The sequence below is a fragment of the Felis catus genome, chromosome A2, assembly GCF_018350175.1.
Source record: "Felis catus isolate Fca126 chromosome A2, F.catus_Fca126_mat1.0, whole genome shotgun sequence".
Taxonomy (NCBI): Eukaryota; Metazoa; Chordata; class Mammalia; order Carnivora; family Felidae; genus Felis; species Felis catus.
This window is the reverse complement of record NC_058369.1, coordinates 115,159,361-115,177,489: the sequence shown is the minus strand read 5'-3', so window position 1 is coordinate 115,177,489 and position 18,129 is coordinate 115,159,361. Positions and strand designations below refer to the sequence as shown.

At 35.0% G+C, this 18,129-nt stretch overlaps 1 protein-coding gene across 4 annotated transcripts in view; it reads left to right on the top strand.

Moving 5' to 3' along the window:
- FAM126A (family with sequence similarity 126 member A) overlaps nucleotides 1-18,129 on the top strand; it is a 134,753-nt gene that overhangs the window by 94,521 nt on the left and 22,103 nt on the right. For 2 of the 4 annotated variants that reach the window (XM_003982838.6, XM_045052487.1), the window contains exon 11: nucleotides 4,627-9,480. In XM_003982838.6, coding sequence (XP_003982887.2) covers nucleotides 4,627-5,201 — 575 coding nt within the window. In that variant the 3' untranslated portion in view covers nucleotides 5,202-9,480. The other 2 variants (XM_006929237.4, XR_006594273.1) reach the window with 2 other exon arrangements.

Sequence of the window (18,129 nt, the reverse complement as noted above, 5' to 3'; positions counted from 1 at the left end):
ATATTTATAAAATACTGTAAGTGCCTTGGGTCATAACCAGATTCCTTTTGACTTACAAAGTAGTCTTAGTACAAAACTGTGTAGAGTCTATGGATAAATGATATTCCTTTATTTAAGTTGTCACTTTTAGTAAATAGGGAAGCCATAAAAAAAAAAAAGCTATAGCTAGGATAAGGAGCTTCATGAGTGATGTAATGGGATAGATATTTGGGATTATAAGATTACACATGAGGGAAATCACAACTTTTCGTGATCAGTTTTAATGATATTTGCAATTTGTTTTACCTTTTTTTTTCTCAAAGCTGGAAGAAATTTTATAGGGAAAAATGATTTGAGTGCCTTTGAGAACCAATTTGGAAATGTCTTTTAAAGTATTCTTTAACTCTCCTTATTTCTGTATGTGGAGAGAAGTTTACCTGTTTGTAGAGGTTATACAAATAAACTATTCTTTGAGATGTTTCTCTTTGGATCTTTTTTGAACTTTTCGAATTATTTGAAGTCAAATGTAAGTATTGTTTTTTTATAGGCATAGAACAACCATGACACCTTTTGCATAGATTTAACATTAGATTCTGGGCTTTCAAACATTATGTTTTATTTTCTAATACCTTTATTCCCTTAAAACATCTCCTCTCTAATTTTCTTAAAGAAAGATTAACTTCTTCTCCTTTGCTATTTTATCTAGAGCATAATATAATTTATTGTGAACTGTAAATTTAAAAAATGTATATTTTGGACATTATTAAGCATTTTACTAAACCTGCATTTAGAAGTGGCTACTTCACTTTTCCAAAAGAGACTTTGCTTTTCTCTGCCATCTAAAAATTCTTATTAGCATACGCTGTATATTATTTTTTTCTTTTTATGTAGTCAGGTAACGCTTTCCTAGTTTACCTTTGTCATGTCTTCTCCATGATTTTTCACCTTTATTGTTTTTAATAATATCACCATGTAACAGGACATTCATTTAATTTATCAAGCAAATGTTAATTGGGCACCAACTATATGGAAGCTACTTTCTCAGGTATAAGGTATGCAGGAGTGACAGATGAAAGTCCCTGCCCTCGTGGGACATGATAAATAAATAATTGTATTAGAGAGTGATTAAGTGCTGAGAATAAACAAAGTAGAGAAGAGAGTGTATGAAATATGGGGGACATTGAAATTTGATGGAATGATCAGGGAAGTTTCACTGAGAAGGAGATTTTTGAGAAAAGACCTGAAAGAAGTAAGGAGATGAGCCATGGAAGTAGCTATGTGGGGAAGAGCATTCCAGGTCTAGGGAATAGCAAGACTGGTAAGAAAGCGTGTGCAGGGGGATTGGGTCACATGTGGGGGAAGAAACTGGAGAAAAAATAGAGAACAAAATCATGTAGCAAATGTTGGAGTTATGTAGTTATCTTTATTCTGTAATTTTCCTGAGAATTTAACTCAAATTGATTTTGAATGAATTGAAGAGTTAGACTATAATATGTTAGAGTTAGACTATAGTATGTTAGAATTGACATTTGGAGTCAAAAGATTTTGCTGTTTAGCTCACCCCCTGAATAGTTAACTCTTTCTGAACTTCAGTTTCCTTGTCTGTAAATGGGAGAGAATATAATTGAATAATATACCCAAATACTCTAAAAAAAACTGTTACTGCCGTTCAAATGTAAGTTGTGTTGTTTTTTATTGTTAGGCCACCAATTAATATCTTTTAAAATTTGTTAAATTTTAGTATTCATTGGCTTTGCTATGTCTGGATATTTCTACAGTTCATAATTTTTTTGGACTAGATAGTCCCTTTAATAGATCTTTTGTGAAAAAGCTTCTATAACATAAATGGACAGGTCTTGCCTGTCACCCAACAGCGCCATGATGATTTTACTCTCAGTTGCAGTGGCTTCTGGCATTTACCTCAGATTTTTACTTGCCTTTACTTTGAAGATAGCTATTAGCAAGGGGAAATAGGCTCTGTTGGAATTTTTTAATCTCATTGAGGTAAAACTACCTCACTAACATGCTTTGGCCTGTTTAGGAAATAAACATTTCATTTAGAGAACCTCTAGTCAGAGGCTTGTGAAGCTCTAAGTAAATGGGAAATTATTATACCAGCACATTGGCCCCCCAGCCCAGGGTAACATGAAGCTTCAAGGACCTCCTGAAGTGCGTATTGCTGCTGGGTATGAAGTACCTAGGACATTCATAATAACTTTTGCTTTAAGTTTTCAAAATTTGAAAGAATTTGTTAGAATAGAGCATTGGTTCTCAAACTTTGCTGCACACTAGTCACTAGGACCTTTTAAAAATCCCAATGTCTAGGTCATACCTCATACTAATTAAATCAAAATGTCTAGCTTGAGAGCCTGGTAGGAGTAGTTCTTAAAGACTCCCAGGTGATACCAGTGTGTAGCAAAGTTTGAGACCCTTAAGAGTATGTGGCTCTGGCCTCCATTCTTTTACTACCTATTATTGTTTCACATGCTTTAGCACCATGAATGGGAGCTTGATAATCCTATCATGAGGAACATTTGAAAGTAGTAGGTAGTATCTCTCAAACAGATTTGTGTTCCATGTTTTTTTAAGAATATGTACTGTTTTACATAGTCTTGTGTTGTTTTGAACTTTAATTTTCATTATGACCCATGGTAGATATATTTATGTTATTTTTTTCCATTTATTACAGATATTTCCTTGGCAACTTTAAATAAAGCCGTGCTTTGTGATTTAAGACACAGAATAAAATGTTTACAAGTTTTAGCTGGTTAGGAGTTCCATTCCTTTGTTTTGATTACAATGGCTATTTTCAGAATAAAGGACCAACAGCCAAGTTGTTTTTCCAATCCATTTTTATTTTTCTCCAGCTTAGTAATGAACTGTTACAGGCTGGCCTAAATTTATGGTATGAGTACAAATCTGAAGGAACAGAATATTTAATTGTATTATAGCTGCATTAATATTTACTAATACACACAATGATTGGTGTGTGAGATAAAAACTGACTTGCAGCATTAGTAACCTTGATATTATGAGTGAATAATCATTTTCCCAATTTTGTAGTTTATTAAGTCAGCCTCATTGTAATTTAATTAAAAAAATAGAATTTTAAGTGTACAAGGGGAATTCCTAGGTGTCTTGGTTCCTAATGTTGACAAGAGCCAGAGTTTTGGCTGTACATCCTGGAACATTTGCCCAGGGCTTGACCTAAGTTCCAGTGGTTACAATACTATCTTTAAACAATAGAAATTCTATTTTGATTTACAAAAAAATTTGTTTCATGGTCCGTGTCAAATGTGTGTGTGAAAAAATGCAGAACATGAGTTGATGCTCCGTGAGTTTTTTCATTGTCATTTAAAATTAAAGAACATGACCCTGCTGTTTCCAGTGCTGTCAAAGTAACGAAAATTATGGAAATTTCCACAGTGCAGATATTTGGCTTAATTCATAACATTCAGTTGTCCAATTTTTGTTTTGGATCTTTTGTTTTTCTTGTTTTGCATTTTTAGTTTGTTTTGTTTTCAGCCATCATTTTGTCTTATCATCTTCAATTCTAGAGCAACCTGACAACAGTAATGATACCAGTGAATTGGGCATCCTTGTCATTCCTGAGATTAGTGTCACAAATGTGGCCGGAGAGAGAACCGGGAATGGGGAAAAAGGCAGAACACTAGGAGAGATTGATGCTCAGCATATACAGGGTGTGCAGGAAACAGCCACAGATCCTAGAACTGAGAGCAAAGGCTTGCCAGAGATCAGGAGGCAAAAATCTGTAAGAAAAATGATGGAGGATGGAATAAACTCACCTGGCAGAGTGCAGTTTTAGCAGAGCACTTTCTAGCTGCCCTCCAAGGTATCTCATGGCACAGGGCCACTGCTGCATGTCTTAAGCAACAGTTGCACAGTCACAGAAATTTTGCATGTCATCTAATAATCAAAATGCATGAATTATGCACCACAATTTCTCAATGATCTAATGCTCTTTGGAATGGTCGTACCTATATTTTCTCTGAATAAACTGTTATAAAAACTAAGGCAGAAGATTACTTCCACAGTAATTTTCTGCTTATATTTTGAGATCTAAAATTATATTTTATCTTTATATTTTTAACATCTTTGATTTGAAGGATAATGTATATAGAATTTTAACAAGTTTGAACTTGTGATACTTAGGGTCTATTTTTTTCATCTTTGTAAAATAATCTAGAATGTAGAATGCAACCTTTAAAAAAATCTTTAAAATATCTTAATACCATTTTTTTAAAGTTCCTTGGTAAGAGCTTCGATTTTATATTGCTTTGCTACTTGGGGAGACTTTACCCCTAGTTTTACTGTGTGATATTTTCCTTAATTGTTTTCTGATCTTTTGCATGAACTGGAAGAGAAATCTTTCTTAAAACATGGGGGGCGGGGGGTGTTATGGCATGCTTTCTGTTTAATACACTCTAAATTACTCTTATTTAGTTACAATGAACTATTTTTTACATTTTATACAATGTTTCAATTTATCCTTTAATTTCGGTCTATAATGGGTTGTTTTATGTAATTATGCTAAAGTTTAAAGTATCATTGATTTGGTATTAATCATGAAATAAGAATTATTTAAGATACTTAATATTAATTAATCTTTATTATTTCTTTGTTTAGGAAATACAGAATTAACAGGTCAAGAAGAACTCATGGAGATATCTGAAGTTGACGAGGGATTTTATTCCCGGGCTGCGTCTAGTACTAGCCAATCGGGTTTATCAAACAGTAGTAACAATTCTAGTAACAAGACAAGTGTAGGAAAGACTCAGAGACGGTCAGGAGGAAGCAAAACTGGAGGAAAAGAAAAAGAAACCACAGGGGAGTCTTGCAAAGACCACTTTGCCCGAAAACAAACTCAGAGAGCCCAAAGTGAGAATCTTGAGCTTCTCTCTTTGAAGAGACTGACATTAACTACCAGCCAATCTCTGCCTAAACCTTGTAGCCATGGTTTGGCTAAGACAGCTGCAACTGTATTCAGTAAATCCTTTGAACAAGTCAGTGGTGTCACAGTCCCACATAACCCATCATCTGCTGTTGGTTGTGGGCCTGGGACAGATGCCAATAGGTTTTCTGCTTGTAGTCTCCAAGAAGAAAAGCTTATTTACGTTTCTGAAAGGACTGAACTTCCAGTGAAGCATCCATCAGGTCAGCAGAGACCTCCTAGTATCAGCATTACCTTGTCTACAGATTAATTTGTAATAGTTTTCCCACCTAACTAGTGAATCTAGAAATACGACTCTGCTTCTTTATGAAAGCACCCAGCATCTTTCATCCCTGTCCCAGACAGGAGCCCTTGTGTCTTAAATTCTAAAGGCTACCTTGACCTTATGAAGGGAATAACGTGTAGGTTGTAATAAGGTCAAACGTGGTTCTGTTATTTCTTGGGTGTATTTTCCCCCCTTGATTTGAGTCTTTTTTTTTTCTTTCTTATTTGTTTCTATGGTCTAAGATGGTCAGTGTCACAATACATTTTGGCAAGTTGTCTGATCAAATTGGGGACATCTTGTGAGGTTGTGAGTTCTTATTTTTTAATAACTCCTATTTTGGTAGTTGTATGTTTGGCCTTCAGCGTAAAAGGGAATCTCATGCATGGGAGCTGTTTTTGAAAGGAGGCAGAGGGTGCAACTCCAGGAATTCTGTAGCTGACTGCACAACAGGGCAGTCTGAAAATCAGGCATGTTAAAAAAACAAAAATGATGTGTATGAAAAGTGCCTGATAAAAATGTTTGTAATCAGATTGTCTTTAAGATTAGTGGAATCATTTATATAAAGCACTGGAAAAAGCCTCGTAACTCAGTACCTAGACTATTATGTAATTCCAGGGGAAGGGTAGAGGGATTTCTGTTGTTATCTTTGGAACATTTTTATATAAAAAATCAGATTGCCAGTAGATGTGTTGTTTTGAAGTATTTGATCTGGATTTAGCAGGTGAAAATCCCTTTCAATTCCTAAAACGTAATCAGCCATGAAGCTGACTTACCCTGCTGCTTGACTTTAGAAATCCTAGGTAGTTTGGTTTCCTAGAATTCAAAGTACACATCGTTGAAGACTTCCTGGAAATCATCGTAAATCGTGCAACACAGCTCTCAAGACACCGGTGTCAACCATATAATATTGAATTGTTTGTCAGCAAATGAAGGAAATTAGGTAAATTTTTCATCTATAAAATGTCATGAAAGAAAGCATAATGAAATATGGACAAAGGACATTTATGTAATTAATTTAGGTTTATTTATGTTTGTGCTCTTAAATTTAGAATTGTAAAATATGAAAGAAGTTAAATAATTTGTTTGTGAATGGGCCTAGTTTAAATGTTCTTGTCATGGTAGAAAGAATAATCAGTGTAGTTGCCCCCAACCAAAAAATAAAAATAAAAAAGGCAATATGGCAGAAACAAAACAAACTTGTATGTAGCTGTAGAGAACTGTGTGACCTCTAGATAGATGTAAAATGTGGTTATTTGCTAGTGCTCGTCCTTTTAGCTGTGGTCAAGGCTCCCTGTAAATCAAGTGTACGTAACTAATAATTCAGAGGGAGAGAAAGAAAGCAGGGCTGAGGATAAGGGTAAATTGACTGGGAGGGAAGGCCTGTCTGTCCCCTCTTTGTCTCCTTCACTATTAATGCACAGTGGTTTCCTTATTCACAGTCCCTAGCTGTAGTTGCACAGAAAATGTTAGTTTTCCTTTTGTGCCTGCTTATGCAGAGCTCAAATGTGAAAAATTTGTATGTCCTAAAGAGTGCTAAAGCATACGCTATGAATGCAGTTTTGATCATAACTGCTTTGGCTACCATTTTAAATTTAAATCTTCAAAAAGCATGAACTAGTTTTCATTCATTAATCTTGAATAGAATATGGCTTTTATTAGAAGTGAATTTGCGTTTTTTAGTTCCACTAATAGAAATGGAATAAGATCTATTGCCATAAACTGTAGTTTAAAAAAAAAAAAAAAAAAAAAAAGGTAAGACTAGACCGTGAAACTTGATATTGTATTAATTTAACAGGAATCCTGTGTACAATTTAAAATATTTGTAAAATGTCACTGTGAATTTCCTTTTGTCTTTTTCTAATTCTTTAACAAAAAAATTCCCTCAGGCATATAGCTACTAACAATATTAATAGTCTTAAGAATTAATTTTAGAAGATTGGCCTTTTAAGCAAGTCAAGTGCTTAGGAAACATTGTAGAATAAATCTGAGGAAACAGCTGGCAGAAATGAGAGATCAGATTTTAATGATCAACTGCTGTAATGGAACCTCATTTTGGTATTATTCTAGATCATTGCTACTCCTACAGTCTGAGGACCAGTAAGTAGCATTGGCATCACTAGGCATCTTGTTAAAGATGTAGAATTTCAGAACCACTTTTAATCTACTGAATCATAATCTGCCTTTTAACAAGATCCTTAAGTGATTTTTATGTGCATTAAAGTTTAAAAAGAGAGTATCAAAAGTACAAATTACCTACCTAATATTTGGAATTTTCAGTGGTCTCACAACACTAGATCAAATATGTTAGATACTAAATATTATAATCTTCATTGTTTTTAATAGCTTATAAATTTTTAATAGTATCTATGACACTTATTAGATCCTTACTTCTAAATTTTTAATGATTTTCATTTATTTTTACAATAAAATTATAACATTTTATATTTTTCATATTAACTATAAATGGAATCAGAGCTGTAGATGCCTACCATTTTAAGTATGAAAGAGGTACCACCATTTTATACAATGCACAACAAATCTTCATGTGTATATTCTTTAAAGAACTCTGAAGGCTTACTTGGTGGAGTGGTTCTGAATTTTTGTTTCAAGTAATTTGCACGAGTTGATTTCCTGGAAGTTATGTTGACAGTAAAATTATTTTATAGCACCTTTGATACTATTTCAAATAAGGGTTATACATTTGAAAATTTTTATAGCAAGTATAAATATTGGATAAATGCTAACTATGGTAACAATTACAATTATCCCTCTTACTCAGCTTTCCAGATTTTAAAGTTGGGGTGACTTTTTTAGGTCATTTTTTCACAAAGATGCTAATGTAACCATTTGGTCACAGATCTCCTCTATATCTTTATCACAAAAAGGATTCTGCCCCAAATGGGAAATTGCACCCCATAGTTCAAAGGATCTGAACAAAAATTATAGTTCCATTCCACATTTTAAGCCATTAGGGAGTCTTAAAATTACCCAACCCCTCACTCTTCAAGTACTCAACCACCTGGGGTATTCTAGTGAAGGTAGGTCCCAGCATTTGCCTTTGGAATTGAGTAGGGACTTGCCTTTGGAATCAAGTTCAAGGGAGTGTCCCCAGAGGACCTAGGACAGGTGAGCACCCTGGAACCCCTTGTACTCCACCATGGAACTTTTTGAGGCAGCTCTGTAGATTTGAAGGGTAGAAATTCTCAGTCCTTAAATGATGACAAAGTTTGTTTTGAAAAAGCAGTATTTTGTTGCCCTTTTCAATTATGAAGCAACTGCTTAGTAAACAAAACAAAAAGTTAAAGGGAAATATGTTTTTTAAACCAAAATAGATAAAAATGATACCAGTTTTAAGGGATTTTGCCTATTTTGGAAGACTCAAATTACAATGTTAAAACCTTTACATTTAAATTATAGAGAAAAAAAATTGTACCCTGAGACATAATTTTAAATAAATATTTAAAATAAGACTTTAACATTTGACTCTATAGGCACAATAAATTTACACTTTGTTAAAGGGAACCACATCAAGGAAATCTATATCATAAATAATGTAACAAAAAATGTTTCTTAAAAAGCCATTAAAAAGAAGAATAATTTGATGGGCACTTAAGTTAAGCATTGTAGATAGAAATAAATGTATAATCGTGTCTTCCCAGTCTTTGGATAAAAAATATAAACTCTCTAGTCCTTTACTTAGCATGAAATTTATATTTTTAGATTAGTTGCTTAGTAAAATTATACTCAGTACTTGAGTTATTCACATTTATGTTTAATATTGTTAAATTCTTTATCAGAGAACATAAATATGTTATCCTCTGTATTTTGTAACTTGTGCATATCTAAAAAGACTAGCAGTGAACATTTTGGAAGATGTTTTTGTGTTTTTTTATAGTAGAGATCTAGAGTACCTGTGTCTTAATATGAAGTTTCTTTTAGTAAACTCAAGATCTTATTTTGCATACCTTTGCTTTCTTTTATGTAGGGTTTTTTGTGTACTGCTTATCTTTATTTCTAATCCTGTAGTGATACTAATCTTTTCATAGTAAATATACTTGTTTCTAATTGTATTCCAGGAGTTTACATTCCTAAAGAATAAACTATGACTTTGCATATTTTTATGTGCTCCCTACATTTTTAAGGCTATGGAAATAAACTGGAGTTTAGTTTTTTGAAGTTTTGTATATTTGTGTAAATGTCCTTATGCAGTACTTTATACAGCAGTGTTGCCTCTTGTTTTATTGAAATAAAAACTGAAAAAATATGTTTTCCAGATCATTTTACTCATTAAAAATCATCATAAATTTTTGCAAAAGTCATGATGTGGAGGAAGAAAGTTAAAGGAGGAAGACTTAGGTGAGTTGAGCCATTGAGAACTTTTGGGAGTAAGCCATAGGACAATGACATCTCATTTCCAGCTGTATGTTTTACACAGCCCAAGGATAGGAAGTAAGTTCATTGGTGTCCATCCAAGAGAAAATGAGCTCCGTAGGTCATGAGCCATTGACTCATTATTTATCAAACCAGAAGCACAGGCAAATATAGATAATAAAACTTTGCCCTTTTATCTTTAATATGAGTCTTTATCTCTTGAGTACAGAGGTTTTATGCCCCTAGTTCTGAACATAGGACTTTTTGCATAGTGGGTATTGAGCCATTTAAGGAATGTGTGAGTTAGGTTGGGATTAGTTTTGGGAAAGAATGAAGGATGGAGTCTCCAATATATTATACTACTGTAAAATTTTAGAATTTCATTTATTGGCTTTAGGAAATCTCTACGGCATTACTTGAATTGCTTTATTGTGTGTGCTTAGAAACTTGAAAAGAAATTCCTGGTGTGTAGTTGATTTGATTGTATATTTGGCTAATTCCATTTTAGCTAAGGAACTATGTAATTTAGGAAATGTTTCCTGAACTACTATTAGGAAAGTATTTGGAGAGAAGCACAACAGTGATGTTGTAAGCAGTATATTAGCCCTATGAAATATATATTCTTCTAGTGACTTTAGTAATCCCAATAAATCGTTGACTGATCTCAAAGAATCTGACTTTGGTAATACTGATATAATTATTTTGTAATTGTTAGGAAAGGCCTTTACAAACAATTCTAGTCATTTGCTAATTTCCCGTGCATTGTTATTGTGGCAGTGGTAATAGCTAATATATATAATTAAAATTATAATCTCATTTCATCTTCAAACCAATTCTACAAAATGAGTAGAATCCCCATTTTACAAAAGAGGAAACTGAAGCTCTCTAAAGGGCAGGTGACTTGCCCAAGGTCACATAGCTGCTGGGTGGGAAAGCTAGGGCTTGAACACAGCTCTATGACTCTCACTTTCCTTTTGTATTACTTGGTAAAAGGAGGTACTAAGTAAATACTACATAGTGGACATATATTTGAAATTCATTCATCCCATCCGTCTCACAGGTGAGAGAGTTAAATTTTTAACATAAAAATAAAAGTTTTCCAAAAATAAATTGTGATATGTTTTGTAGAACTTTAGGTAATTGTGTTTTGGTGGTAAACCAAGTGCTGATTATTCTGATGTTAAAAACATGGTAAAATGCAAATTAAGATTTTGTCATTTTTTTTATGTGTCAGATAGATAAAAATGAGAGAGATTGACACTGGTATTGGTATAGGTGTGGGGAAAACAATCTTCGGCTAATTTACCACAGGAGTGTAAATTGATACAACTAAGTCATTGAGCAATTCAGCAGGATCTATCCAACTTTAAAATACATACACCCTCCCACCTAGCAATTCTACTCTTCTGTGTCTATTCCAGTCCTTATATTCTACAGAAATTTTAGCACAAATGTGTAAAGGTATTCATTGCAGCATTGCTTATAATAGCAAAAACAAAACAAAACAAAACAAAACAACTAAATGACCAATAATAGAGAACTTGATAAATATTGGTACTTGCATATAGTGGAATATAATGAAGCTGTTAAAAACAATGCAGATCTATATGTGGTGATTCAGAAAGATTGTATTATATAATGTTCCCTGAAAAAATCATGTCATACATATATATATATATATATATATATATATATATATATACACACACACACATATATATCTCATACATATGTGTGTGTGTGTGTGTATGATCCCATTTTCATAAAAAGTGTGTGGAACATTTAATACGGGTGTTTTGTATGTATGGTAAGTTTCTATATACATATATAGCAAGTGTATAACGTGTATATATTATACATGTGTGTATATATACAATAATACATATACACATGTGTTTGCTGGTATGCAGGGAGGAAAGCATTATTTTTCTAAGCATGACCTAAATATAGCATGCATTAGAAAAAACTTGTGGTTTTTAAAATACAGATTCTGGAGCCTTGTATTAATCCCCCTGAATCAAAACAACTGAAGTGTGAAGCATGGCAACCTATATTTCTGACAAGTTCCTCAGTTAATTCTTATACAAACTTAACATTTGGCCTAGTAACTGAGAGAAATGAATTGATTATCTTTGTGTCTCTGGTAGTTGTTTGTAGAAAGATGAACTTCTTCTGGGGGAACCTGAATGGCTCAGTAAGTTAAGCGTCCAACTCTTGATCTTGGCTCAGGTCATGATCTCATGGTTTGTGAGTTCGAACCCTGCATCGGGCTCCCTGCTGACAATACAGAGCCTGCTTGGGATTCTCTCTTTCCCTGTCCCTCTCCAACTTGTGCTTTCTCTCTTTCAAAATAAGTAAACTTAAGAAAAAAAAAAAAGACAAACTTTTTTTTTTACATTTATTTATTTTTGAGAGACAGAGAGAGAGAGAGAGCGTGCGCATGAGCACAAGTGGGGTAGGGGCAGAGAGAGAAGGAGACAGAATCCAAAGTAGGATCCAGGCTCTGAGCTGTCAGCACAGAGTCCGATGCGGGGCTCAAACTCAAACTGTGAGATCATGACCTGAGCCGAAGTTGGACGCCAAACTGACTGAGCCACCCAGAAGCCCCTAGACAAACTTCTTTTTAAAAAATAATTGATAGATTAATTTTTTTTTAATTTTTTTTCAACGTTTATTTATTTTTGGGACAGAGAGAGACAGAGCATGAACGGGGGAGGGGCAGAGAGAGGGAGACACAGAATCGGAAACAGGCTCCAGGCTCTGAGCCATCAGCCCAGAGCCTGACACGGGGCTTGAACTCCCGGACCGCGAGATCGTGACCTGGCTGAAGTCGGACGCTTAACCGACTGCGCCACCCAGGCGCCCCAATAGATTAATTTTTAAGTTGAGGTATAATTGACATATAACATTATACTAGTTTCACGTGTACCATAATGATTAAATATTTGTATATATTGCAATATATTGCAAAATAATCATCACAAATCTAGTTACAGCATTTTTTTTTCTCTTGTGATGAGAACTTTTAAGATCTACTCTGTTCACAACTTTCAAACATATAGTAGAATATTAATAACTTTTGGCATCATGCTGTACATTACATCCCCAGGGCTTATTTATTTTATAAGTGGAAGTTTGTACCTTTTGATTCCCTTTACCCACTTTGCCTACCCTCTCTTATCCCCACCTTCTGACTTTATTTCACTTAGCGTAATGTCCTCAGGGCCCATCCATGTTGTTGCAAATAGCAAGATGTCCTTTTTTTATGGCTGAATAATATTCCATTTGTGTGTGTGTGTGTGTGTGTGTGTGTGTGTGTGTGTGTGTGTGTGTTATTCAGTTGACCCTTGAATAACACAGATTTGAACTGCATGGATCTACTATATGCAAATTTTTTCAATAAACATATTCTTTCTTTCCTATGATTTCCTTAATAACATTTTCTTTTTTCTAGCTTGCTTTAAGAATACAGTACATAATACATATAACATACAAAATATGTGTTAATTGCGTGTTTATGTTATTGGTAAGATTTGTGGTCAACAGTAGTCTATTAGTAAATTGGGGGGAATTCAAAAGTGATATGTGGATTTTCGACTGCATGGGGAAGGTCAGCACTCCTAACCCCTGCATTGTTCAAGAGTTAGCTGTATACATTTTCTTCATCCATTCATCCATCAGTGGACACTTAGGTTGTTGAGAAAGGACAAACTTCTTGAAGAGATCTTGTTAATTAAGTAAAACTAAGTATGAAAACTGACTGCAGTCAGAGAGTGCACTGCCTTGATGTGCACAGCTGTGCTTCAGAGCCAGAAAATTAGGTAATAGATAGAACTTGGGGGTCTGTGCTCAAATGGTTTGAGGCATGTCTGTCAAGAGAGAAAACTGATTGGATTTGGCAAAGTTAATGAAATGGTTTAGGATTGGTGGACACAGCAAGCAAGAGCCTTGAAAAGTCTTGATAAACTGTTGTTTGATAAGCCAGCTGTCTGTCCAGATAAGCAAATTATTGTCTCCATCCTATAGGAATTTCCTTATACAAAAAAAAAAAATTAGGGACTGCTTCTGTTTGTTTTTTGTTTGCCTAGTTTACAATCCTGTCTTTCCTAGGCAAAGTTTTCCTGGAATAAACAACTAAGTCCTGTTGACATAGGTGGGCTAAAAAGTCTTATCTGGGTCACATTGACACTGATGGTTTCAGATCTGTTTATCTCTCCCTATTCAAATTGTAATTCAATATTATAAACAGCATATTCATAATGTCCCTTAGTGACTTCTTATGGCTCTACTGAAGATATCTAAGATTTCTTCTGAAGCCTTGACTCCTATATCACACTTGGTTCATAGTTGGTGTGTGCTCCAACATAATCATCATCACAAGAATTATCTCTTCACACTCTTCCACACTAGGCCATTGCCCTGTGTGTTAGTTTAGTATAAACCTATTATATGATAGTAAATGAAGATTTGTTTTACTATATACTATGTGAATCCAATCCAGTAAATGGGTGGCAAATAGGAGATGTGTGTTACTTTTCTTCGATTCAAGAGAAGTATGTGAAACTCCTTTGTTTCATACATCCACACAGAGATAAAGGTGAAAGTTATAAAATTTGACTGCTTTGGCTTTTTAAAGTGTATCTGCATAAAAGTTCTTTGGGAAGCAAATTATGATACATTACATCATGGGTTTTTTACTTAAAGTAATGAATAGCATGAAGATATTTCTGGTCTAGCATTTGAAATTTATTTTTTTCTTCTATCAGATTCTTTTCTTTTCATCATGAAGGTGAATAGGGTGCACACAGATATACAACATACAGACAGGTAAGGCAAATCTAAATCCAGATTCACATTGCCCATTTTATGAGGAATCTCATGTATATATGGTATCTATGTATCTATGGTATACATGAGTGATGTCTATACTTCTCAGAAAATAAAGTAGGGAAGACCTAACTTCAACACTATAAATCCTCACTTCTTATTTCACTTGCTTCCTTTTGTAGAAGCTACAAGTATATTTAACTTTGTATCCCAGGTCCACTACTGCCTCATGAAAGCTTGTAGTTCATTTATCTTAAAACTTTTACTCTTTTCATTTAGCTGAGATGCTTCTACTTCTATCTTGCCCCCACACTATAATTTTTACTAACATTTTCTTCTCCAAATCTCGTAAAATATAACCCTAAGGAACAACATGTCACCACTTCCTCTTCTGTTCCAATTCTACTCTAGTGTAGAATCTTGTTTCAATATCCATTTACATCCATCAAGTTGAATTTAATGAGGCAGGACGCTTGAAAGGAGAAAAAAAAAAAGAGCAAGCAAGCAAACCCATGAACTATACACTTATAATGCAAGAGAACACTATATTTCCCAGTTCACCAAGGAGGAAAAAATTGAGTCTGGTTATACAAGTGGTACTGTGCAGTATGCTAGTACTAGGTAGAAATAGACAGTGGTACTTCAACGTCAGTCAATGATGGTGTGGAGGACAGTAAGAAAAGGAACTCCTTGCAGTGAGAATAAATGTGGGCAGTATTTTTTGTTGTCTGCTTTGCACAGAAGGTGAGATTTCTAGGTCTACACCATTTTATGACTCATGTTGACCAGGTGGTAAATTCCATGGTTGTAACCTTGGAAGATGAGTGATAAAATTAGGGCATGGTTGGACTAATTGTAAATGTAAATGTATGGTTGGACTTCTCAAAATGGGCTCATATGGTAAGAATAATCATTTCCCACATAAATACTAAGCAAAGGCCCTATTGTGAAGGAGATGCTTCATAAGCAGATGGTCAAGTTGATTCTGAAGATGTTGACAGTTTTTTGGGTTTTTTTTAAATACCCCAATCCATGTTTAATCAGCTTATGAACAACGTGGCTATCCTGGAAAGATTGGGGCTATACATGGACTTCAACAATATGGCTCTCCTTTCATCAAGGCTACTCTGATGGCTGCTACTGCTAAAAGCCTAGTCTGAAAGCAGGAGGGACCAACCCTTAGATATCATGCCCTAGGGTGACCAAATAGTTGGTTAGTACCAGATTGATTTTAATTAAATCTCTTTTCTCATGGAGAGGTCGCTATTTTTCCTCATAAAATGGGCAGTGTGAATCTGGATTTGGATTTGCCTTACCTGTATGTTGTATATCTGTGTGCAGTGCTAAGCACCCTATTCACCTTCATGATTTTCCTCAAAATGTTGCATCTAAGGAGCTTATTACATAAGAAATAAGGTAGAGGGGGAATTCCACTTCCAGGAATGGCCAACCATGTAGTTAACATCAAAATTTGTATGGACAACTAGATAATCTGGAAAAAATCTTTTTAAAATATAAAAATCTAGAAAGGCAAGCCCATCATTAGGGCCATTTCTTACGTGGAAATATTCGCTGATTCTAGAGGGGGATAAACAGTGGTTTTACTACCTTTGGGAGGCTAGGAAGACAAAATTTGGATAGTGCCTACCAAGTTATGAGAGAGAGCTTAGAAAACTCCCATGCTTGGGTTCTAGACCCCATAAAGCTCCATCAGAGAAGTAAAAGTGAATTGAAGTTACACTAACCCCCCTACACACATACAAAGGGAATTCAGTGAAACCTCAAATCATAACAGCTCCCAAAATTGAATTAAAGTAATCCCCTAGGTACCCAGTAATAAACAAATAAATACTCCTTGGTGGGAGGAAAAAACAAACAAACAAACAAAGAAACCATCATCTTAAGCCTCAAGTTCTGTAAGTTTTCAAATTAAATGTCCAACAGAGAAGAAAAAATAACCAGACACTTGTACAGCACAGCAACATTCAATGATAACAAGTGACATGGGATAAAATTATTTTAAACCAGTGTTTGAAGCCATCAAAGAACTTTTAGGCAAACAAGACTCTAAGAACAAAAAGCTCAGAGAGAAGGTATGCAGGAAAGAATTAACACAGCAGGCCCAAGACACTATCCTTAGAAAGCCCTGCTTGCGAGGTTAGTCTTCGGCTAGCATCTGCGAATTTGGAATATGGGAACGTTCCCACCATTCTTTAACTGAGAAGGTAGCTTACTAAGTGTAAGCTATTTACACAAACAACATGGCTTATGCTGAACACCTACTTTCCTTCTGGGGGTCTGTAATTATGATACGTGCTAGGCAGAAGGTACCTATGACCAACTTCCAATACAAACCCTGGGCAACAAGTCTAACGAGTGTTCATGGCAGACAACAATTCACATATGTTATCACAATTCCACATCCTGTGTGATTCCACAGGGAAAGGATTCTTAGAAGCTTATGGCTGGTTTCCTCTGGACTTTACCCCATGCACTTTTCCCCTTTGCTGATTTTGCTTTGTATGTCTCTGCTATAATAAAGCATAACCATGAGTAGGACCATATGCTGAGTCCTGTGAGTCCCTCTGAATCACTGAACCTGTGAGTTGTCCTGGAGATTTACAACACAGCAGAGAAGTGAGTAAACATTCTTCAGCTATGTCTTCCTTTATAGAATTGCCAGTTTTTGATACAAATCTGGGTAGAAGGAAGAAAGTTACTGCTAAGAATCAGAGAAGCAAACAAACTATTGCAACCCCACAAGAGTGAAGAGATAAAAAGTTTAGGATAATTGAGCCAACCAGCACTTGGGAGACCTAAAATCCTCATAAAGCAGGAAGGTTCAGAGAAGTGAGTCTCACACTCTGCTGATTTCCCCCCTTGAGTATTTGCTGAATTCTTGGATTGGCCAGAGCAGAAGGATTTTTAAAAAAACAAAAAGGCAGAAACCTGAAGGCCAAAACAAAGATTTTTTAAAATGTATATTGCATCATGGTATTGATGAAGCAAAAATTACATTCTAGAACCCATCAAGAGAGGCACTGGTGTCTACTCCAGAATCTCATATAAGAACTCTGAGAATTACACCTTAGGAACAGGAAAGAATCCAAGTAAAGTAAATTAAACCTTATAACATTGCAATCTAGTTTCACATTCACTGAATTATAGATTGGATTAATGTGATTTGCCTACACTGTCTTCCTACCAGGGAATAGAGTTATCCCCCTCTGTAGGAAGGTAACATCCAGAGACTGTACAGTATATCATATACAATACCTAATATTAAGTAAAAAATTACAAAGAATACCAAAGAGCAGAACCATGAGGAAAAATAGGCAATAAAACCAGATCCACAGATGATCCAGTTATTAGTGTTATCAGAGGCAGACTTAGAAGTAGCTTTGATTAATGAGTCAAGATGGAGAATTTCTTGAGAACCAGAATCTTTTTTTCAAAAAATTGATTTGAAATTGTACAATTGAAAAATGCAAAGCCTAAAATTAAGAACTCAATATACATGTTTTGGGACACCTGGGTGGCTCAGTCAGTTAAGCGTCTGACTTCAGCTCAGGTCATGATCTTGCAGTTCATAAGTTCAGGCCCCGCATCAGGCTCTGTGCTGTCAGCTCAGAGCCTGGAGCCTGCTTCAGATTCTATGCCTTTCTCTGCACCCCCCACGCCCCCCTCCCCGGTTCTCTCTTTTTCTCTCTCAAAA